We start from the raw sequence: 24,316 nt of genomic DNA on the forward strand, positions 1-24,316 counted from the left end.
GTCCACTCACCTCAGCCTCCCAAAGGCGCGGGATTACAGGCTGAGCCACTGAGCCCAGCTGATTTGAATATTTATGACCTTATTTTGTTAGCTTTTTGGTTCTTTAACATCTAAATTTAAGTATAGATCAGATGTATATATGTATTTTGCAATTAGCAGAGGTTTGCAAGATTGTGAAAGAATGGAACATAGCCATAGTAGCACATAATTAGCAGCTAATTGCTTTTTTTTTTCGAGTTGGAGTCTTACTCTGTTGCCCAGGATCAAGTGCAGTGACAAGCTTGCTCACGGCCACCCCAGCATCGACCTGCTGGGCCCCAGTGATCCTTCCACCTCAGCCTTTCAAGTAGCTGGAACTACAGGCACATGCTACCATGCTTGGCTAATTTTTTTTTTATTTATTGTAGAGATGCGGTCTCGCCAAGTTGCCCAGGCTGCTCTTGAACCCATGGGCTCAGGCGATCTCCTCACCTCAGCCTCCCAAAGTGCTGGGATTACAGGCTTGAACCACAGTGCCCAGTCGCTAATAACTTTTCATAGCAAATGTGGTGGTGGTTTCTCTGACAACTCTGTATAGTGTATAGATTTCCAAATTGGTTTTCAAAATTTATTTCCCGTTTTATGTTCACAGTTTATTAAAGAACTCAAACTTATTAAAAGAATTAAAATTATCACCAGTGCTATTTTAGTATAGACATGTTTCTCAAACTTTGAAGTACATTAGAGTCAGCTGGAGGACTGGTTAAACCACAGATTACTAAATCCCATCCACACTTTCTGATTCATTAGGTCTGGGGTGCGGCTCAAGATTTGCATTTCTAGTAAGATTCTAGGTGATGCTGATTCTGTTAGACCAGGGCCTACATTTTGAGAACCACTATGGTTAGACACACAGCTTTTCTCAGATTGGAACATACTATTATGGGAAATCTTTTCAGTTATGTAACAAAGTCTGTTTCTTAAAAGTCCATGCTGGCCAGGCTCGGTAGCTCAGCCTGTAATCCCAGCACTTTGCCTGAGCCCATGGGTTCTAGCCCAGGCCAGGCAACTTGGCGAGATCTCGTCTCTACAATAAAAAAATTAGCCAAATGTGGTAGTGCACACCCATAATTCCAACTACTTGGGAGGCTGAGGCAGAAGGAATACTAGAGCCCAACCGGTTGACACTGGGGTGGCCGTGAGCGTGCCACTGCACTCCAGCCTGGGCGACAGAGTGAGACTCCAACTCAAAAAAAAAAAAAAAAAAAAAAAAATGCAAGTTTGCAGAATTTTCTGGAGATGTTACTCTATCTTAATGTCATACCCTTTCACTTCAGAGCTACTTTGAATCTTTTTTTTACATTTTTTATTTGTTATTAGAAAATAGTACATACTTATTTTAAAAGATATAATTAAAGTAGTATATAAATGTATAAAGGCTTTATGAAATAAATAGTATTTGATCTAAGACCTTAAAACATAGTTATAATTTGGATATACATTTCTTGAAGGAATTGGAAGGAGGAAGGAATTTTATTTTTTACATTTTATTAATGTTATGTTATGTTTTGAGTTAGAGTCTGTCCCCCAGGCTGGAGTGCAGTGGCACAATCACACCTTGACCTATTGGGCTAAGGCGATTCTTCCAGGTAGGGGGAACTACAGGCTTGTGCCACCATGCCCAGCTACTTTTTTGATTTATTATAGAGATGAGGTTTTGCCAAGTTGCCCTGCCCATGCTGGTCTTAAACCCCTGGGTTCAGGCAGTTCTTTCACCTCACCTTCCCAAAGTGCTAAGGTTATAGGCATGAGCAACTGTGCCTGGCCAAGGAGGGAATTTTAAATGAAAGGAAGAAAAACAATGCCATGGAAGTGGGGAAGAGTGTGGGGTATTTTATAGGAAATCTTGAGTCACAGTGTTTGACTGAAGATAAACATCAGATGGTGAGTTGGAGAGTAGCAAAATGTATTGCCTCTTATTGCTAGGTATTATGCTGAACATGTCTCCTTTTCTTTCAGTTAATTTTTAAACATTTATATGAGATAGGTACCGTCCTCTCATTTTTATAGGTGAAAAAACTGAGGCTTAGAAGGGGAAAGGAACTTGCCTGAGATGATAGTGTAAGTGACACAGTTAAATATGGGAATGCCTTAGTGTAAGTGGTTCAGTTTAATGTGGGACTGCATTACCTTTAGAATCTGAGCTCATAATTATCATGCTTTACTGCTACCTAAAGTGTGAATGATGTCATATACGTGCTTAGGCCTCAATAAATGTTAGCTATTTTTAGTATTAGATGGAGGTTTGGGCTTACAAGTAAAGGCTTATAATTTTCTTTTTTAAATGTAGAGGAATGTCTTCAAAAATATTTGGACAGAGGATTGATATGATCAGACCTCTATAGGAAAAGTTCTTTTCTTTGACAGTGATGTAGTTTGGATTATATGGTGGTAAATGAAGGTTGGAGGATCTTTATGGGAAGTTGGTATAGTAATCCAGTGAAAGGTGGTGAAGGCTATAACTAGGGCAGTAGTGAAGGAAGAGTAGAAGTAAAATATTAAGGTGGAACTAGTGGGACTTAGGTATTGAGCCCCATCCCTAGAACCACAGCATAGAAGAGAAGGAGATGATAGGATGAAAGAATATAGACAGAAGGGAGGGCTTAACAGAGTTACTCTAGGCCGCCGACATTTTTTTGGTAATTTAGTTCCGGAGAGTGGGAATGAGACAAAGAGCAGAGATTCTGATTTGGACATCATTCTAAGAGATGACTTTTGAAGTCTGGGGGTTTGGGATCCTAAGGAAAAAATCTGTGGAGAAGGAAAAGAAAGACAAGAACAGAGCTATAGGGACCTGTATTTAGTGGATAAGAGGAAGAGGACAAACCAAAGAAGGTATGGTTAGAGGTGGGAGTCCAGATTACAAAAGCAGTGTTAAAAGTTGACAGAAAAATGTTTTCATAAGATGAGATATTTAATATTGTCAAATGTTGCTGAAGGGAATGAGGTCTTAGATTAATAAGCTAGGGAAAATTGACTGGAAAAAGAAAAAAGCAGGTTTGTGCTTTTGCTGATCTAAAGATCAGAGTAGATTTCAAGTTTTAAAAAATCGTTTTAAAAAAATTATAAAATCTTTAGAAAAAAATTAATAGTTAACTTATTGCTGAATAAATTTAATAATATAAAAATAGAAAACTCTTATATATTTAAAAGCATAGAATTTAAAGACAAAGGAAATATTTAACCAGTGTGACAGCTGAGTATCCTCACTGTAAAGATCTCTTACAAATAAGGAAAACTAGTCTCTCATAACAGAAAAATGTACAAAATTTATACATTTCATGAAAGAAGAAACTCAAATGGCCTGTAAATTTATGAGCTGTTCGACTTCTTTTTTTTTTTTTAGTCAGAGTCCCACTCTGTCACCCAGACTGAAGGGCAGTGGCACGCTTCTGACCACCACAGCCTTGACCCGCTGGGCTCTGGCCATCCTTCCACCTCAGCCTTCCAAGTAGCGGGAACTACAGGCTTGCACTACCACACCCGGCTAAATTTTTTTGATTTATTGTAGCGACGAGGTCTTGCCAAGTTGCCTGGGCAGGTCTCGAACCCGCGGACTCAGGCAATCCATTTGCCTCGGCCTTCCAAAGTGCTGGGATTACAGATTGAGCCACCAAACCCGGCCTCAACTTCTTTTTTAAAATAGCATTGACATTTTAGCTTACCAAATTGGCAACTTTTTTTTTCTTTTTCCAGTCATAGTCTTATTTTGTCACCTAGACTGGAGTGCAGTGGCACGTTCATGGCTACTGCAGCCTTTATCTGCTGGGCTCAGGCGTTCCTTCTGCCTCAGCCTTTCAAGTAGCTGGAATTACAGGCGCTCACCACCATGCCTAACTAACTTTTTGATTTATTGTAGAGACAAGGTCTTGCCAGTTACCCAGGCTGGTCTCAAACCCTGGATTCAGGCAATCCTCTTGCCTCTACCTCTTGTTACTATTTTTATTTCAAAGATGGGTACAGTTCAGGTTTAGGCATACAGATGTTCATTATGCAGGTACCCTTGTTGATGAGATGTGCCTGCACCCCAGCAGAGTCCCACTACTGCCAATCTTTTTCTTGTAGTATTGTAATAATTGTTCAAGGCCTGCTTAGGAGTAAAAACATGTGATACTCGTTCTTTGTTTCTGTGATAAGTCACTCAGTATTATAGACTCTAAGTCCTTTCAAGTTGTTGTGAAATTTATAATTTTGTCCTTCTTTATGTCTGCTTCATATTCCATTGTGTATATGTACCACATTTTTATTATCCAGTCCTTTTTCAGTGGGCAGCACAGTTAGTTCCATGATTTTGTTATGAAAAAATGCTGAAATAAACATACGGGGGCAGGTGTCTTTTTCATAGAATGATTTGAGTTTCTCCGGGTGTATACCCAATAGGGGGATTGCAGGGTTGTATGGAAGGTTGAGTTTTAGATCTTTTAGGAATCGTCAAACTATTTTCCATAGAAGTTGTATTAGTTACACTCCCACCAACATCCTTTCCAGCATCTGTTATTGTTTTTGAATTATTGATGATAGCCATCCTGACTGGAGTTAGGTGGTATCTCAGTATGGTTAATAAATGAAATTAATTTCATTTATTTGATGACTAATGAGGCTGAGTATTTTTTCATGTATCTGTTGCCTGCTCATATGTCTTCTTTTGAGAAGCGTCTATTCATATCTTTTTTATAAAGCTACAATAATCAAAACAGCCTGGTATTGGTACAAGAATAGATATATAGACCAATGGAACAGGATAGAGATTCCAGAAGCAAAACCTGAATTTCTCAACTAACTTATCTTCGACAAAGTCTACACCACCAACCACTGGGGAGAGGAGAACCTACTCAGTAAGTGGTGCTGGGAAAACTGGCTGACCATATACAGAAGATTAAAACAAGACCCCTCCTATCACCATGCACAAAAACCAACTCTAAATGGATCAAAGACCTAAACGTAAAACCTCAAACTATAAGAATCTTAGAAAATACAGGGGACACCCTGATGGAAACTGGAACTGACAACCAATCCTGATCAAAACCCCAAGTGCCCATGCCATAAGAGATAAGATAGGGTCAGGCACGGTGTCTTAAGCCTATAATCCTAGCACTTTGGGAAGCCGAGGTGTGAGGATTGCCCGAACCCGCAGGTTCAAGACCAGCCTGGGCAACATGGTGAGACCTCGTCTCTACAATAAATAAAATTTTTTAAAAATTGGCCAGGCGTGATAGCGTGCACCTGTAGTTCCGGCTACTTGGACGGCTGAGGCAGAAGAATCGCCTGAGCCCAGTAGGTCAACACCCGGGTGGCTGTGAGCATGCCACTGCACTCCAGCCTGAGCAACAGAGTGAGACTCCAGCTCTAAAAAGAAAAAAAAAAAAGGATAAGATAGACAAGTGAGACCTCATCAAACTGACAGTCTTCTGCAAAGCCAAAGAAACCATCAAGAGAGCAGGAAGACAGCCCACAGACTGGGAAAAAACATTTGCCAACTGTATGTCTGACAGAGACCTTACATAATGGATCTACAAGGAACTCAAACATGCCAAAAAAAAAAAACAAACAGCCTCATTACAAAGTCGCCTCACCTTTTAAAATACTCTGATTACAGAAGTGAAGTGAACCACTGTGCCCGGCCCAAATATATAAAGATTTTTAAACTTTATGGTAAAATGGTTATTTCGTATTTAGCTGATGGGAGAACAGATTAATTATGATGTTAAAAAATTTTTAAGAACAATTTAGCAATCAGTATTTCAGTCTTCAAAATACTTGCATTCTAGGCTGGGCAAGGTGGCTCATGCCTATAATCCCAGCACTTTGTGAGGTCGAGATTAGAGGATTGCCTGAGCCCACGAGTTCAAGACCAGCCTGTGTAACTTAGCGAGACCTCATCTCTACAACAAATCAAAAAATTAGCTGGACATGGTGGTATACGCCTATAGTTCCAGCTACTTAGAAGGCTGAAGTCAGCCAAAGGATTGCCTGAACCCAGCAGGTTGAGGCTGAGAGCATGCCACTGCACTCCAGCCTGGGCAACAGAATGATATTCCAACTTCAAAAAAAGAAATTGCATTCTTTGACCCAGCTGGTATATTCTATCTGAAAGAAATAAAAAATACAAAAAGACAAATTAAAGTGATTAAATTATGGGATATCTATATGATATTCTGCATTCATTCAAAGTGTTTTTTAAAAATCCAGGGGTAATGCCCAGTAGTATTGAGTAACAACAAATAAAGACCGACCCAGGATGTAAAATCATTATACAGTATAAATGATTGCAGTTATAGCCAATGAAAAAGAACTGGCAAGAGACATTCTCTTTTCTTAGTTGTAATTATTTTCAAGATGTGGAATTGCAGATAATTTTTGTATTTTGAATTGGAGTCTCACTGTGTCGCCCAGGCTGGAGTGCAGTGGCACACTCATGGTCACCCCAGCGTCAACCTGCTGGGCTCTGGTGATCCTTTAGCCTCAGCCTTCCAAGTATCTGGAACCACAGGAATTTTTTTTCATACATGGGAAAGTAGAGAAGAATGTTGAGGAATAGCAGATTATCATCATTTAGGGAAGAGGAAGAGTCAGGGTCACCTACAGATTGGGTAATTTATTTGAGGAGGCAAAAAAAGTTTGCAGTGGACACTGGGAATGTGGCCAGGTGTGAATTAGAGATGTAGGAAACTACTGGTTTCCAAGCAGTATGGATAACTTAATTGAATTTTAATAATATCGACTGTAGCCAATGTTGCCTTGTACTCTTTGTCATAATCCAGCTTTAGAAAGTTGGATGTGTCCTCAGCCGGGCGTGGTGGCTCACACCTAAAATCCCAGCACTTTTGCCTGAGCCCATGGGTTCAAGACCAGCCTGGGCAACTTGGTGAGACCTCATCTCTACAATAAATCAAGAAAAATTAGCCGGGTGTGATGGCGCATGCCTGTGGTTCCAGCTACTTGGAGACTGAAGGATAGCCTGAGCCCAGCAGGTCGAGGCTGCAGTGGCCATGAGCGTGCCACTACACTCCAGCTGGGGTCACAGAGTGAGATTCCAACTGAAAAAAAAAAATTGAATACTTTCTATACAGAAAGATATAGACCGATGAAGCACGATTTAAGTTTTTCTATCTTTTGCCCAAGTCTGTATGATTGTACATGACCTAGTAAGAGCTCTTTATCCTACCAAATTATTATTGTTATATTATTATTATTTTTGAGTTGGAGTCTTACTTTGTCGCCCAGACTGGAGTGAAGTGGCATGATCATGGCTCACTGCAGCCTTGATCTTCTAGGCTTAGACAATCCTTCTGCCTCAGCCTCTTGAGTAGCTGGGACTATAGGTGTGTGCCACCATGATTGGCTAATTTTTAAAATTTATCTGTAGATATGTGGTCTTGCTTTGTTGCCCAGGTTGGTCTTGAACTCCTGACTTCAGGCAACTCTCCCACCCCAGTAAAGTGCTGAGATTACAGGCACGTGCCTGACCTACTAACTTTTTTTATTATTAATTTTAACACCAGTTCACTAATTTCATTGAGCCCATGGTGTTACTACTAGATTGTCATAGTCACCTGTTGTTTTTAATTCCCTAGCTCCCAGCAGAGGTTAGCTGTGACTTCTTTTTAACACAGAGTGGGAAGCCTTTTTATCTTGTGAGTCATTGGAAGTGAAAACCTCAGAACTTTTTTTTTTACTGGACCCAGTGGAAAATTTATCAGGACCATTTGTGGAACAGCCTGCTTCTTTAATATGCTAGTTTATTTACTCTACTAAAATACACCTGGCATCTCAACTGGAACATTTCCAGTATTATCTGTTGGACTCAGAAAATGGTAGTGAGAAAAGTAGGAGAGGGATTAGTTGTAGTGACAGGATTACTGGGAGGGAAGTCAGTTGAGCATAGGTAAAATAATTAAAGATACTAGGGAAAGGGGAAAGTAGCCTAAGTGAACAAAGAATGAAGCCCAAGTGAGACTTGAAGGAAGTTGATGAACTGTGAAGTTTGAAAGGGGTTGAAGGTCATGATGAGCCTGAATAAAGGATGCTGTAGGAAGTTGTAATGAGAGGGATTTTAGAGTTCAAGATCCAGGAAGAGGACCATTTCTAAGTATCAAGGAAATTTAAGGAATCATAATGCACAGGTTATCAGATAACTATGTTCAGTTCAGGATGTCAGACAAGTGATCAGCATGGATATTAAAAATCTCCCCAGTTGTAACCCTCAACAACAAATTATAGCATTTTTGGAATACAATTTCTGTTGTACCTTTATCATATCAGGTTTACCTCATGCCCTGAATATTCTTCCTCTTATATTCCTAACACTTGTCTAGCACTGGATGTCCGATTCATTATGAACTTTCTAACTAAAATGTTTTTAGGAATTATGTAGTCAGGATAATGGATATTAAAGTGCAGCGAGATTAAATACCTTGTCTTTGGTCGGATAACTAACTCATCAGTAGCAGTGTCAGAACTAGAAACATCAATTTCCCACTTTTAGTCCATTCTACCAGTTGTTGTCATTTAAAAAGCAACAAGAACTCTTATTTCAAACTAACTAGTAAATGCTTAAAATCATATGGAGAGGCAATACGCAGAGTCTCAAAATGGGTTGACAACCTCATTTAGAGAAAGGGGATCAGTGTCAAAGCTGACTCTTCCTGAATTTAGATGCTATTCTCGAGTGGTGTGACCTTCCTGCAGGCAATCAACACTAACCAGACACTGCCAGTTGACTGAGGTGTTCCCTTTATTCAATAAGCATCTGAGGAACCCTCAAAGCAGTGCTTGTCATACCTTACTGTCTGTACATGTAATCTGGTATCTTGTTAAAATGCTAGTTCTGATATAGTAGGGCTAGGATAGGTTCCACGATTGTGCGTTTCTGACAAGCTCCTATGTGGTGCCTGTGCTTTTGGTCCAGAGACCACATTTGGAGTAAAAAGGCCCTAAAGGATTTCTGGGGAGCACGGTTCAAAATGACTTTTAGAATATGTTAACTATGTAAGGAGATGGAGATGTTAATTAGCTTGCCTTTAGTAATTATTTCAATGTGTCTATGTGTATCAAAATATCATATTGTATACTTTAAATGCATACCATTTTTATTTAAAACAAAAACACTGCAGTGCATGTATTATAGAAAAAAATTAATACATGATGCTTTCTCTCTATTTCTTGAATCTGTTAGATTTTATTTTGTTCAGGCTTGTTCTGAAAATGGCAGTAGTATGGATTAATACCATGTAGTGTTTAGCAGATAGTAGATATCAGAGCCCTACCTGAGGCATCTAGAAATTGGCCCCTTATGCTCTTTTGTTTTGTTTTTGAGGTAGAATCTCTCACTCTGCTGCTCAGGCTGGAGTGCAGTGGCATGCTCACGGCCACCGCAGCCTTGACCTGCTGGGCTCAGGTGATCCTTCCACCTCAGCCTTCCAAGTAGCTGGAACTATAAGCACGTGCCACCACACCTGGCTAATTTTTTAATTTATTTTAGAGACGAGGTCTCGCCAAGTTGCCCAGACTGGTCTCAAAACTGTGGGCTCAGGCAGTCTTCTCATTTCAGCCTCCCAAAGTGCTGGGTTTTAGGCATGAGCCACTGCGCCTGGCCCCCTTAAACTCTTGTTTCTAATCTATGATTAGATCCTCCCTGGGAAAAGGTATCAACTGCATTTAGTTGACGGTAGTAGTAACTTTCAGTCTGACATTTTTGTGAGTGTTCTCCCTTTTCTTTCCCTTCAGTTGATGCCATTTCTTCGAAGAAATAGCAGCTTCTTAAAAAAAATTGTCTGTGGGCACCTCTACTCTAGACAACTATCTCTGAATATTTTGTATAGTACTATTGTACTGTGATGAAGGAACAGTGCCCAGTTCCCGGGGAATAAATGTACTTTGTTCTCCTAGCATGGGAAAGCCAGCCCTGCCTCAAATTTGATTTGATATTTATAACCTATGGAAACCAAGAAAAAAAGGATGGTGAAGTTATTATTATTATTTTTGGAGTTGGAGTTTCACTCTGTTGCTCAGGCTAGTGTGCAGTGGCACACTCATGGCTGCACCAGCGTCAGCCTGCTAGGCTCTGGCAATCCTTCTGCCTCAGCCTTCTAAGTAGCTAGAACTACAGGCACACGCCACCATGCCTGGCTAGTTTTTTAATTTATTGTAGAGATGAGGTCTTGCCAAGTTGCCCGGACTGGTCTCGAACCCACAGGCTCAGGCAATCCTCTCACCAAAGTGCTGGGATTACAGGCTGAGTCACCAAACCTGGCCAGTAGTGAAGTTATTTGTGCTTGTGATAAAAGCATTGAGATTTCGAGAACTTGACTTTGTTTATGCTTATATAACGCCTTCTGATGACTTATTTGAAACATGAGCCAGCATACTTAATAGTTTTGCGTGGTCTTAAGTATTTCTGTGCCTTTGGGCAACCCCTCACTTTATGTCTGGATGGGTTCTGGGAGTTATATAAGATTCTACCCAAGGGCTCTTTATATATTTGATAGGACTGGTCTAAAATTAAAAAACTTTTCTCATGTTCCTAAAGGAGCATTTATTATTTTTTTCTTCTCCTTCTTTTTCTGTCCTTCCTACTCAGAGTGAACACAAATGAATCAGATGACCCTGAGGATGCAGGGTCTGGTGAAAATAGGAGAGCCAATGGCAATAATTCTCCATCACTCTCAAATGGTGGTTTTAAACCTTCTCGACCTCCAAGACCTTCACGACCACCACCACCCACCCCACGTAGACCAGGTGTGTATTCCAGCGTTCAGTACTCTGATTGTAAATAATGCTGTTTGGAAATTGATCCTCAGATAAGGGTCAGGAGTTTCCTTTAGGTTAGCACTTTGGCTGTATTTTTACAACATTTAAGATTTTGGTGAAGAATGATCTTTCTATAGGCAACCAAAAAGTGCCTTTTCATAAATTTTTCTTTTCTGGGTGGAATTACTGAGGCAGTACTCTATTGAAAATGAAAATCACATGTGCATTATATAAATTATTGACAGTACAGATAACATTGAAACTTTTTCGCATGGTTTGTGACTATGTGACACAAGCATGCCATATAGTGAAGGATCTGGTTGCTTATTTCCTTATATCCTGCAGAAAGACAATTCGTAAATGAAAACCCAACAATGCTAAATGATTAAGATTTTAAAGCCAAAGTTCACAACAAATGAGCATTTTTTGGTGTAGTTAAAATGTGAGCACCTATAGGTAGAATATCCAATTTCCTGATTAGCCAGGACAAATCTTTAATCTTTTATTATTTCCCTCTGCTAGTGTGGGCAGGGAATGCAAAGTAATTATACCAAATATTATTAGGAAATTAAATTAGTTTTCTACAAATCATTTTTTAATGTATAATTATATTGAATTATACATCTTCCCCTTCTTCTGTAGATAATTTTGTTAACAATATATACTTTCTTTTTTTGAGTTGTGATCACTCTGTCACCCAGGCTAGAGTGTAGTAGCATGAACCGAGTTTACCACAGCCTCGAACTCCTGGAATCAGACAGTCCTTTCTGCCTCAGCCCACAGAGTAACTGGGAATAGAGGCATATTATACCAGGCCCAGCTAATTTTATTTATTTTTTGTTTTTAGAGATGAGGTCTTGCTATGTTGCCCAGGCTAGTCTCAAACTCTTCGGCTTAAGTGATCCTCCCACCTTGGCCTCCTAAAGAAAGAACTGGGATTATAGTTGTGAGCCACCACACCCAGCCTGTCAACAGTATAAGGGGGAGGGGGGGCCAAAAAAAGCCAGAATTTATTTATAAAAAATTGTGTATTCTTACATGTTTAAACTTCAGTCACCTTCAAAGTACTCTCTGTTTGATACAGTACACCTATTGGGATGCTTTTTCCATTGCTCAAAACAGTTTTTGAACTAGTCAATTTTGATGCCTTTTAGTGCTTCTGGCGTTTTTTATCTTACCTCTTCCACATTGCCAAGATGTTTCCCTTTAATGACTTTTTTGTTCTTTCTGTTCTTTTCTACAGAAAGAACAAAAAAGTCTCTTGGGGCAAGATGGGGTGAATAGGGAGGGTAGGGCATGAGGATCATGCCAATTTTGGTATGATCCTGCTGAACACTCAGTGCATTGTGGGCAGGTGATTTGTCATGGTGGAAGAACCAGTCACCTGTTTGCTACAACTTATAATGTTTCTTCTGCAAATTGTGATGCATCTTTCTCAAAACTTCCAGATAAAAACTTTGGTTGACCATTAGATCTGGAGGAACAAATTCAGAGGGTACGACAAGGAACCTGTCCTCCAAGAGATAATTCTGGTTTTGTTTTTTGTTTTTTTTTTGGTCTCCCCTCGTATATTCTAAGTCTTTAAGACTGTATACCTCTTTGTCATAGTATTGGTGACTTCCTATAGGAATTGTTTTGTCAACAAGTATTTCTTGTGATATAATGAGTGAACATTTACTATTGTAAGAATTTTATTGCTTATCAGTCAGATCTTCCATATTTTATAACCAACATTAAGAATTGGTCTCTGATCTTTAGGGTTTCATCAGAAAGCAGTTTTAAGGCTCTGGAAAATTACTAAATGAACTCATAATACCAAGGAATACTAACATATTCCTATTCAAAAAGTTTTTTTTCCTATGACATCGGGAAATCAGAGGATCTATATATGTCTTATAATTAATAATGAGGTGTAGGGGTAGACAGGACCCAAGAAGTAAACAGGGCTATTTAGTGGGATATGGGCTATTTCCCATTATTTATTTTTTAAGTAATTTTCACCTATGTATCCACATCTTGAGTTTCAAATTTGTTATCTGCATTTCCACTTTTTAAAGTTAAAATTCTATTCTGAATTTAGATTTCAGAAAATAGAAGGTTTTTTCCCCTATCTTCCCCCAATTTTTTCTAGCGTCTGTCAATGGCTCACCATCTGCCACTTCTGAAAGTGATGGATCTAGTACAGGCTCTCTGCCACCAAACAATGCAAATACAAATACATCTGATGGAGCAACATCTGGATTAATCATTCCTCTTACTATATCTGGAGGCTCAGGCCCCAGACCATTAAATCCTGTAAGTCAAGCTCCCTTACCACCTGGGTGAGTAACTTTTTTGATTAATATTTTTTTCTTTAGTCTTCTGCATATGCTCATTAATAAGGAAAATAACGCTAAATCCATTCTTTCACTAACTTTTCTTCAAGTTATTATAACTGATTCTTTTGGGGTCTGGAGTCAAAGTCAACAAAGAAAGCTCACCATATTTGAAATTTCCTCCCTTGTTACCAGGGCAAAATGGAACAATATATTTTGTAATTAAAGAACCCTGAAAGGTAACCAAGGCCAAGTAATAAAATAATCACGTAATGCAAATTGTTCTTTCTTTAAGAGGGAAAAGTACCCCTTTTTGAAATCAAGTTTTTTTCATTGTGAAGTTATTATAGCAAGGTAATAGATAATGTAGAAGACTGAAAAAAAAGTGAGCCTGGTGGCGAATGCCTATAGTTCCAACTACTTGGAAGGCTGAGGCAGAAGGATCACCTGAGCCCAGCACGTTTAGGCTGTGTTAACCATGAGCGTGCCACTGTACTCCAGCCTGGGTGGCAGAATGAGACTCCCAACTTAAAAATAAACAAATAAAAATTTCAAAAAAGTAGAAAACTGGCCAAGTGTGGTGGCTCAAGCCTGTAATTCCAGCACTTTGAGAGACTGAGGTGAGAGGATTGCCTGAGCCCGCAGGTTCGAGAACAGCCTGGGCAACTTGGCGAGACCTCGTCTCTGCAATAAATAAAAAAATTAGCCAGGCATGGTAGTGCATGCCTGTAGTTTTGGCTACTTGGAAAATTGAGGTGGGAGGATTGCCTGAGCCCAGCAGGTCGACACTGAGGTGGCCATGAATGTGCCACTGCATTCCAACCTGGGCGATGGAGTGAGACTCCAACTCAAATAAAAAAAATTAGAAAACTGAGAAATTAGTGCCCACCCTAATTTGATTATTATTGCTATATTGCCATTATTTTTGATATGTGATCTCGGACTTCAGGGCTCAAGCAATCATCCTGCCTTGGCTTCCCAAAGTGCTGGGATTACAGGTATGAGCCACCGCACCTGGCCCTCTACTGAGTATTTTTAAGATACTCTTTCTTTTTTGATTAGTCAGGTTCTCACTCTGTTGCCCAGACTGGAGTGAAGTGACATGATCATAGCTCACCACAGACTTGACCTTGTGGGCTGGGCCCAGGTGATCCCTCCACCTCAGTTACCTGAGTAGCTAGGACTGCAGATGTGTGATACCATACCCAGCTAATTTTTTTATTTTTCTTACAAGTAGGGTCTCACTATGTTGTCTAGTCTGGTCTTGAACTTCTAAGCTCCAACAATCCTCCCACCTAGTCCTCCCAGAGTACTGGGATTATAGACATGAGCCCCATGCCTGACCAATTTATTATTTTGTTGTTGTTATTGTTGTTGTTGTTGTTAATTTGAGTCAGGGTCTTACTCTGTCACCCAGGATGGAGTACAGTAAGTAGCATGATCATCGCTTCACTGCAACCTTGACTTCCTGGACCCAGGTGATCCTTCTGCCTCAGCCTCTTGAGTAGTTAGGACTACAGGCATATACCACCACACCTTGCAGGTTTTTAAATATTTGTAAAGCTGAGGTTGCTCAGGCTGTCTTGAACTCTTCAGTTCAGGGAACCCTCCTACCTTAGCCTCCCAAAGTGCTGAGATCACAGTTGTTAACAGCCACCACGCCTCACCTCTGGCCAGTTTTTAACTCATCAAGATCACTGATGTGAAATTACATCATTACAGATTCTGTTCCTGGTTACCGCTTATGTGAATTTACTTGTTTGCAAATTCTGTTTCTGAATAATATATATTCGGTTTATAATTCAAATAAAAATACAAAGTACAGAATGCTAGTCAGAGTGATATCTGTGGCAAATACTGGATATGTCTGCAACTTTCAGCTATATTGTTAAAAGGTGACAATTTAGAAAAGATCATTTCACTTGTGCTTAACAGCAGAAGTTTGTGGCAACCAGCTTCAGATTTTTTTTTTATTTTCACCCACAATCAGTATTAGGAAAGTGAAAAATTTGCTAGGTGCAAATGTGTTAAGATACTCTTGAGTGTAATTTTTATACACATATACATAATGACATTAAATTAAACCAGAGCTCAGAATGCTAATCAAAATTAATTAATTGGCTGATAAATTATCTCATGTGATCATTTTAATTACTACACAGATTATATTTCTTATGTTGATAGGTAATTTTCCTTTTGGAATGTCTACAATTTCGGAAGCCAAATTAGAAGGTTGTTTGTGTGAGGGATCAGCAAAAAGAAACTGAGTGCTTTTAGAAGTCATTATTAATTCCAAGCTATGATGGTTTGCTCCTATATTCTTCACTTTGAGGATAACCCTACCAAGGAGACTAGAATACTCTGCTAATCTGCAGACTTCCCCCCTTTTTTATTTTTAATTTTAATTAATCTAGAATTCAGACTGATTAATGCCCTTCAGTATATGTTTAGGTTTTATAACTTTCCCCCTTCCTTCCCCTCCCCTTCCCTTCCTCTGTCATCCTGGCTGGAGTACAGTGACACTCACATGGGCCACCACAACCTCTATCTTCTGGGCTCAGGTGGTCCTTCTGCCTCAGCCTTCCAAGTAGCTGGAACCACAGGTGTCCACCACCATGCCTGGCTACTTTTTTGATTTATTGTAGAGACGAGGTCTCACCAAGTTGCCCAAACTGGTCTTGAACCCTTGGACTCAGGCAGTCTTGCCTCCACCTCCCAAAGTGATAGGATTACAGGCATGAGCCACCATGCCTAGCCTAGGTTTTGTTTTGTTTTGTTTTGTTTTGTTTTGTTTTGTTTGAGTTGGAGTCTCACTCTGTCACCCAGACTGGAGTGCAGTGGCCGCTCCCGGCCACCGCAGCGTCTGCCTGCTGGGCTCCAGCGATCCTTCCGCCTCAGCCTTCCGAGTAGCCGGAATTTCAGGCATGCGCCACCACGCCCGGCTGATTTTTTTATTTGTTGTAGAGATGAGGTCTCGCTGCCAGGTCTCGAACCCACGGGCTCAAGACAATTCACTCACCTCAGCCTCCCAAAGGCGCGGGATTACAGGCTGAGCCACCGAGCCCGGCTTAGCCTAGGTTTTACAACTTTAATTAATGCATTCTTTTCTAAGCTCCTTGAGTATACCCTGATGAGATTGAGAGTGACTTTTGGTCTCCTAGATCGACTGACCTCCAGCCTCTTTAGAAATACAGGTTGTCTCCTAAAGGAGACAGTTGTGTAAAAAAAAATCTCTTTCATTGTGTGGCACCCTCAGAAGATGACATTTCTTGACTTTATTCCTAAATTCTGTTGATATCTTCTTTATAAACTGGCATGATTATTTGCCTCAGTTCTATAATATGGTCATTTAAGAGAAGAAGACAAAGACGAGATTAAAAAGCCAAGCTGCTTATACAAGTACCCCACCAGCCTTCTTAATTTTGTGTTTAAGTTGGGAGCAGAGAATGGACCAGCATGGGCGAGTTTACTATGTTGATCATGTTGAGAAAAGAACCACGTGGGATAGACCAGAACCTCTGCCTCCTGGGTAAGTGTCTGCGTTTAAAAAGGACAGTTGTGTTCAGTCAGAGTCGTGGATTGTAGCTACATGTTGTCTTCCTGACGTTGTTGTTTTTCCTCTTTCTGTCAGTCCCTTCTCTATCCACTTTGTTTTATGGTAGGTGAAAATTAGAAAGAAGAGAGCTAGAGAATTGATTTATTCAGAGCATCATGAATAACTTTTATTTTCACTCATTTCTGACCTAAACACCCTATAGGTCTTGTTCTTCAAGTTTTTCTGTCTGAACTATTTACCTGGCTCAGAACTGCAGAGTTTTAGGATTAGTTCCTTCAAGAGTATTTTTTTTTTTTTTTTTGAGTTGGAGTCTCATTCTGTTGTCCAGACTGGAGTACAGTGGCCACTCCCGGCCACCGCAGCCTCGACCTGCTGGGGCTCCGGTGATCCTTCCGCCTCAGCCTTCCAAGGAGCTGGAACTACAGGTGTGCGCTACCACGCCCAGCTAATTTTTGATTTATTGTAGAGATGAGTTCTCGCCAAGTTGCCCAGATGGGTCTCGAACCCGTGGGCTCAGGCAATCCACTCACCTGAGCCTCCCAAACTGCGGGATTACAGGCTGAGCCACCGAGCCCGGCTAAGAGTAATTATTTAACTGAATAAGAATTATAGCCCCTGTAATATATAATAAGGTGAAGTTTCTATTATATAAAAAATTATAGTATATAATAGTGAAGTCATTGCCAAATAGTTGGGGAAGTTAAGGACATATACATTGTATTTAGCTTTTAGCATGTACTTTATTTAAAATAATTGGAAGAAAAAAAATGTATTTTAAACCCAAGGAAAATAATAGGAAACATGGAAAAATGTTTAACCTTGCTAGTAATTGTCAAGAAACACATGTTGAAAGGTACTGTTTTGCTTATTAAATTATCAAATAAAGGCCAGGCTCAGTGGCTCATGCCTCTAATCCCAGCACTTTGGGAGACCGAGGTGAGAGAATTGCCTGGGCAACTTGGCGAGACCTCATCTCTACAATAAATCAAAAATGTAGCTGGGCATGTTGGTGCATGCTTGTAGTTCCAGCCATTTGGAAGGCTGAAGCGGGAGGATTGCTTGAGCCCAGCTGGTTGAGGCTACAGTGGCCGTGAGCAGTGTGCCACTGCACTCCAGCCTGGGCAACAGAGACTCCTATTAAAAAAAAAAAAACTATCAAATAATATCAAGTGATGATGAGGAACTTTGTAGATTACTGGTGGTAGAATACGTTAATTACACTTACAGAAAATACATATATGTTTATATCTCCATAATAATAACCTTGCTAGGAAATTCATCCTAAATAAATAATTCAGAGGAACAAAAAAGTTTAGTGTACTAATATTTTATTATTTTACTACTTATAATATCTGGATATTGGAAACAACCCTAAACAATGAGGCAGAAATCATCAAGTTATCTTATCAACGTTTACTTAATTAAATATCTTGCATTTGCAAGCTATTTAAATTGCATTTACAGTAATAAATAAGAAGGTAGTTGTATTCATGTGAAAAAAATGCTTTTTGATATTTTGGAAAACTATACAATTTGTGTCCTTATTTTGGTTGTAGCAATAAAAAGAACATTGGAAAGAAACTGATAACTTTTTTCTTATTTTTCTTTTCTTTTTTGAGTTAGAGTCTTACTCTGTCACCCAGGCTGGAGTGCAGTGGCACACTCATAGCTACTGTAGCCTCAACCTACTGGGCTCAGACAATCCTTCTTCCTCCTTCCAAGTAACTGGAACTACAGGCATGCATCACCACAGCCAGCTAATCTTTTTTTTTTTTTTTTTGAGTTGAAGTCTGTCGCCCAGGCTGGAGTACAGTGGCATGCTCATGGCCACCGCAGCCTAAACCTGCTGAGTTCAGGTGATCCCTCCGCCTCACCTTCCAAGTAGCTGGAACTACAGGCATTCACCACCATGTCTGGCTAATCTTTTGATTTACTGTAGAGATGATGTCTCACCAAGTTGCCCAGTCTAGTGTCAAGCCCCTGGGCTCAGGCAGTCTCTCACCTCTGCTTGCCTCCCAAGGTGCTGGGATTACAGGCGTGAGCCACTGCTCCTAGCGTGACTAATGCATCTTAAGAAATTTTTAGAAACATTTCTCTTAAGTTCACTTACAGACCATTTAAAAAAATGTAAGACTTCAGGTAAGTTAAACGTAGCTTTTAAAGTAAAACTTTATATCTGTTTCACAAGTTTTAAAAAAAATTTTACTTAGTTTTAAAATATTTTTTCTTGTAAATCAGAGGCACAATTAAGGCTCCTGTTTCACAAGTATTTGTTGAATTAGCTTTTTTTTCTCACTTAGCTGGGAGCGGCGTGTTGATAACATGGGACGTATTTATTATGTTGACCATTTCACAAGAACAACAACGTGGCAGAGGCCAACAGTGGAATCTGTCCGGAACTATGAACAGTGGCAGCTACAACGTAGTCAGCTTCAAGGGGCGATGCAACAGTTCAACCAGAGATTCATTTATGGGGTAAGCAGCCTGCTGTATAATGGACTAAGAATAGTATTCCATTTTTAACCCTTTGCAGCGTGTGTCATGTAAAGCACTAAAAAACAGGCACAAGTAGTGTGGCAACTCATTTGTTGCTGTTAGTATGTATTATTTTTAGACCTTGTCTGGAGTATTCTCTGTATATTGTCTATTCTTGTAATTTCCTCAAGTCCAACTTCCTTCTCTTTTTAATGTCAGAGACATACAAAAAAGAAGTTAGGACACCTTAAAATCCATGAATAAAAGAATAGTAAAAGTAAACCCAAGAAGTTTGAAAAAAATTAAAACAATTCCAAATTTAGTACTACCTCGACTTAACAGAACATTTGGAGACTTGAGTCTAAGAGTATTTGACTCTGGACATGATTGTGCAGAATTGCTAATCAAGTTGAATCACTTTTTAATGTGTAGAGATAAAGCTTATCTAATGAATTATTTGGTACTCTGGGATACTAAAGAAATTTGATTCCTTATAGGAGTATGCCAATTATATTATTCTGGCTCCAGAACTGTTATCTTTGTTATAAAAACAGTTCTTTTCTGGAAATAAATGGTTTACATTTTACATAGTTTTTTTTAGACGAGATCAAGTATGTTCAGGGTAGAATATCTCTTGATATATTTTCTTTTAGAGTATTATTGAGGTAATAGTGATAAGTATACCAAAGTTAATGCTTTCTTTGTTATAATCTTTCAAGTCATAAAGTATCACAGATCTTTTCTCTGAGGAAAGGAAAATAGTCCTTTGACAAATTTGATTTTCTGTGCCAAACAAGAGCTGACTCTTTCCATCACCATCTCTTCCCCTCCACTGCCATCAGTACCATCCCAGTTAGAATCCATCACAGTAAAACAGTACCTTTCATTTTCCTGTCCTCACCAGGCATTGCTTTCTTCCCTTTTCGTCATATTCCTATTTATTGTACTTCGTCATCATAATAGCTATCACTCACTGATGTAAACAGCTCACTTTTATCAGAAGCTTCCCTTTACTCCCTGGTTATGACTAGGATGCGTTTCTTTCATTTAACAATTTTTCCTGCCACTTTGTCTAGACAGTTTTTACCATATTCCTCTACCCAATAGTTTTGGAGATGAAATTTGAGTCTCTTACCTACCTTACCCTTTTTTCATTTTTTTTCCTATGCTGTTTTGCATCTTACTCTCCTTCTAAATTATAATCATCTTTGGTATGCCAGGCCAAATTTCTTTTAGGTTTGATTGCCTAGCTTGCCTGCCTTCTTTAAAACTATTCTCCACATGTGTGTCCAGGAGAAAGAGCATGGACTTTGGAGCCAGACAAGTTTGAATCCTGGTTCCACAGTTACTTGTCTATATGACTTTGAGTAACTTATTTAACCTCATTAAGATTCTTTTAAGCCGGGCTCGGTGGCTCAGCCTATAATCTCGCGCTTTGGGAGGCTGAGGTGAGTGAATTGCCTGAGCCCGCGGGTTCGAGACCCGCCTGGGCAACTTAGTGAGACCTCATCTCTACAATAAATAAAAAAATTAGCCGGACGTGGTAGTGCACGCCTGTAGTTCCAGCTTCTTGGAAGGCTGAGGCAGAAGGATCGCCGGAGCCCAGCAGGTGGAGGCTGCGGTGGCTGGGAGTGGACACTGCACTCTAGTCTGGGCGACAGAGTGAGACTCCAACTCAAAAAGATTCTTTTACTTTATCTTAAAATATATATATTTATATTTAGTTTATCTTAAAATATATATGCATATATATATATGGTTACCTCTATACTATATATATATATATATATACACACACACACACACACACACACACACACACACACACACACAATACCTCTACTATATATATTTACCTTTGAGGGTTTTTTTTGAGGATTTTGTAAAATAAATTTTCTAATGTATTTGACACATACTGAATACTTAGAAATGTTAGTTATTATCTTTTGTCTCTTTCATATCCACATCTGTAAATCTGCCCATTATCTCTTTATCTCTTTTTTGTAGTACCTAATATTTTATATTATTATTATTATTACTACTACTGTCATTATTATTATTTTGAGTTGGAATCTCACTCTTGTTGCCCAGGCTGGAGTGCAGTGGCATGCTCACCGCCACCCCGGCATTGACCTCCTGGGCTCTGGCAATCCTTCCACCTCATCCTTCCAAGTAGCTGGAACTACAGGTGTGCACTACCATGCCCAGCTAATTTTTGACTTATTGTAGAGACAAGGTCTCGCCAGTTTGCCTGGGCTGGTCTCGAACCCGCGGGCTTAGGCAATCCACTTGCCTCAACCTCCCGAAGTGCTGGGATTACAGGCTGAGTCACCGAGGCTGGCCGTACCTAATATTTTAAAACATTCTTTTTAAAGGCAGATTTAGCAAATTTTCTGGAGCAACTATTATGTATATTGATTATTGTAAACTGGACCAATTTAGTACTCAGAGTCTTTGGAATTTTTTTGTTTGCTCTTTATTTCTGTTTTCTGATTTGGGGTCTTACTGCGTCGCTCAAGCTAGAGTACAGTGACACAATCATGGCTCACTGCAACCTTGACCTCCTGGGTCAGGAGATCCTTCCGCCTCAGCCTCCCAGGTAGCTGGGACTACAGGTGATTGCCACAGCATCTGGCTGATTTTTTGTAGAGAAAAAGTCTTACTTTGTTGCCTAGGTTGATCTCAAATTCCCAGTCTCAAGTGATCCTCCTATAGTGCTGGGATTACAGATATGAGTCACTGTAACTGGTCGGAATTTTTATTGAAGTACAGCTTTTACCTCATCGTCCGTATTCTTTTTTTTCTCTCTACTCCAAAATAATTTGGCTAATTTTCTGAAATTATTTTATGTTATAAAGCGGTTCCAAATTACATAGAATTTAAACAGCCTATTTTAGTTACACTTTACATAGCCAAAGTTGTGAACTGACATGAATGAATTTAACATTTTAAAAAATGGTGGGGTGTTACTGAAAAACAGTCTTTTTGTCAAGCATTTGAAGTAGTCTTTGTTGTTCTAGTCATTATTACAGGGCAGTAGACTGTCATACATCCAGCCTCTTAAGTCTCAGAATGGATATATGATCCATGATGAAATACCGTATAATGGCTTTTCCTGGCCCATGGCTTCATTGTGCATGTTCCCAGTTTAATCTGTCCAGGGAGAACCAATAGGGTAGACTTGGGTCTTAAGGAATTGTTAATTGTTAATTGTTAAGGCTTGGTGCTATTACTTGCTCACACCTGTAATCCCTGCACTTTGGGAGGCTGAGTTGAGAAGATTGCCTGAGCCTAAGAGTTTTAGACTAGCCTGGGCAACATGGCAAGGTCTCGTCTCTACGATCGATAAAAAAGTTCGCTGGGTGTGGTGGCGCACCTGTAGTCCCAGCTATTCAGGTAGCTGAGGCAGAGGGATTGCCTGAGCCCAGCAGGTTGAGGTTGTGGTAGCCATGATCATGCTACTGCACTCCAGCCTGGGTGACAGAGTGAGACTCTTGATTCAAAAAAAAAAAAATTAGTCTAGTTTGTCATAAACGAAACTTTTCAGACTTGATCTATAACTTGGGCTCAAACCTTTTAATTTCCTGCTGGCCTTCCTACTCTCACTCCTCTTCATAATTGTGTCAGTCGGGAGGAGCAAGGCCAGTTCTTGGCAGCTCTATCTTCCATGCTATTAAATCAGAAATGGCATAACTTTTGTATCCTCTAAAACCCATTCAGTCCACCTTGTTTCTGTAGTAGGTTAGTGTGACATTGGGAAAAAGGAAACAGAGAGAATGGAGAAGGTGCTCTAGAGTGAGACTTAACAGATACAACTAAATAAAATGTGAGAACTTTGTTTGGATCCTGATTTTAACAAATAAGCAATTGTGCATTTAATTATGGATTAGGTATTAGATGATAGAATTATTGTTGACTATTTGCTAGGTATGATAATGAGACTGTGATTATGTAAGAAAATGTCCATAAATTTTAGAGGAGCATACTACAACATATAGGGGTAAGATTTTTGCTTCAGCGAGTTGCTGGACAAAAAGATAAAGAAATGTGGCAATGTCTTGATAATTGTTAAATCTTAGTGCTAAGTATATGGTATTCACTGTCCTATTTTACTTGGGTTTTTTTTGAGTTGGAGTCTCTGTTGCCCAGGCTGGCATGCAGTGGCATGCTCACGGCTACCACAGCCTTGACCTGCTGGGCTCAGGCAGTTCTTCCAAGTAGCTGTAATCATAGGCATGTGCCACCATGCCCAGCTAATTTTTTGATTTGCTGCAGAGACGAGATCTTGTCAAGTTACCCCGGCTGGTCTGGAACCCCTGGGCTCAGACAGTCCTCTCACCTCTGCCTCCCAAAGTATTGGGATTACAGGTGTGAGCTATTGCACTTGGCCTTTACTTGTTTTTTTAATAATAAAATGATTTTTAAAGCAATTCCTCTCTTATTTGTTTTATCTTACTGAAGAAGAAAGGGCTTAACCAATTCTTTTTTTCTTTTTTTTTTTGAGTTGGAGTCTCACTTTGTCGCTCAGAGTAGAGTGCAGCGGCCGCTCCTGGCCACTGCAGCCTCAACCTGCTGGGCTCTGGCAATCCTTCTGCCTCAGCCTTCCAAGTAGCTGGAACTACAGCCGCGCGCTACCATGCCCGGCTGATTTTTTATTTATTGTGGAGATGAGGTCTTGCCACGTTGCCCAAGCGGGTCTCAAACCCACGGGCTCAGACAATCCACTCACCTCAGCCTCCCAAGGCGTGGGATTTACAGGCTGAGCCACCGAGCCCAGCTTTTTCTTTTTTTTTTGAGTTGGAGTCTCACTCTATCACCCAGACTAGAGTGCAGTGGCTGCTCCCAGCCACTGCAGCCTCGACCTGCTGGGCTCTGGCGATCCTTCCACCTCAGCCTTCCAAGTAGCTGGAACTACAGGCGTGCGCTACCATGCCCAGGTAATTTTTTGATTTATTGTAGAGCTGAGGTCTCACCAAGTTGCCCAGGCGGGTCTCAAACTCGCAGGCTTAGGCAATCCACTCACCTTGGCCTCCCAAAGTGCTGGTATTACAGGCTGAGCCACTGAGCCCGGCAACCAATTCTTATTGAGTCATCACATACTTATCTCTATTTGATTATATGTTTAAACTAAACCACACTCCTTGTCCCTACCGAATGAGGATGACACCTGCTTCTCTTTTCC

The 24,316-nt window shown here is 40.0% G+C and overlaps 1 protein-coding gene across 4 annotated transcripts in view; it reads left to right on the forward strand.

Annotated features, from left to right (window-relative positions):
- Positions 1–24,316, forward strand: part of ITCH (itchy E3 ubiquitin protein ligase) — a 148,752-nt gene that overhangs the window by 68,023 nt on the left and 56,413 nt on the right. For all 4 annotated transcript variants that reach the window (XM_008067625.2, XM_008067626.2, XM_021717385.1 and 1 more), the window contains 4 exons: positions 10,619–10,776; positions 12,920–13,109; positions 16,537–16,632; positions 18,960–19,134. In XM_008067625.2, the coding sequence (XP_008065816.1) occupies positions 10,619–10,776; positions 12,920–13,109; positions 16,537–16,632; positions 18,960–19,134 (619 nt within the window). The remainder of the gene's footprint in view (positions 1–10,618; positions 10,777–12,919; positions 13,110–16,536; positions 16,633–18,959; positions 19,135–24,316) is intronic.

Source organism: Carlito syrichta, unplaced genomic scaffold (genome assembly GCF_000164805.1).
Source record: "Carlito syrichta isolate Samal-C Ts95f unplaced genomic scaffold, Tarsius_syrichta-2.0.1 Scaffold309724, whole genome shotgun sequence".
NCBI lineage: Eukaryota > Metazoa > Chordata > Mammalia > Primates > Tarsiidae > Carlito > Carlito syrichta.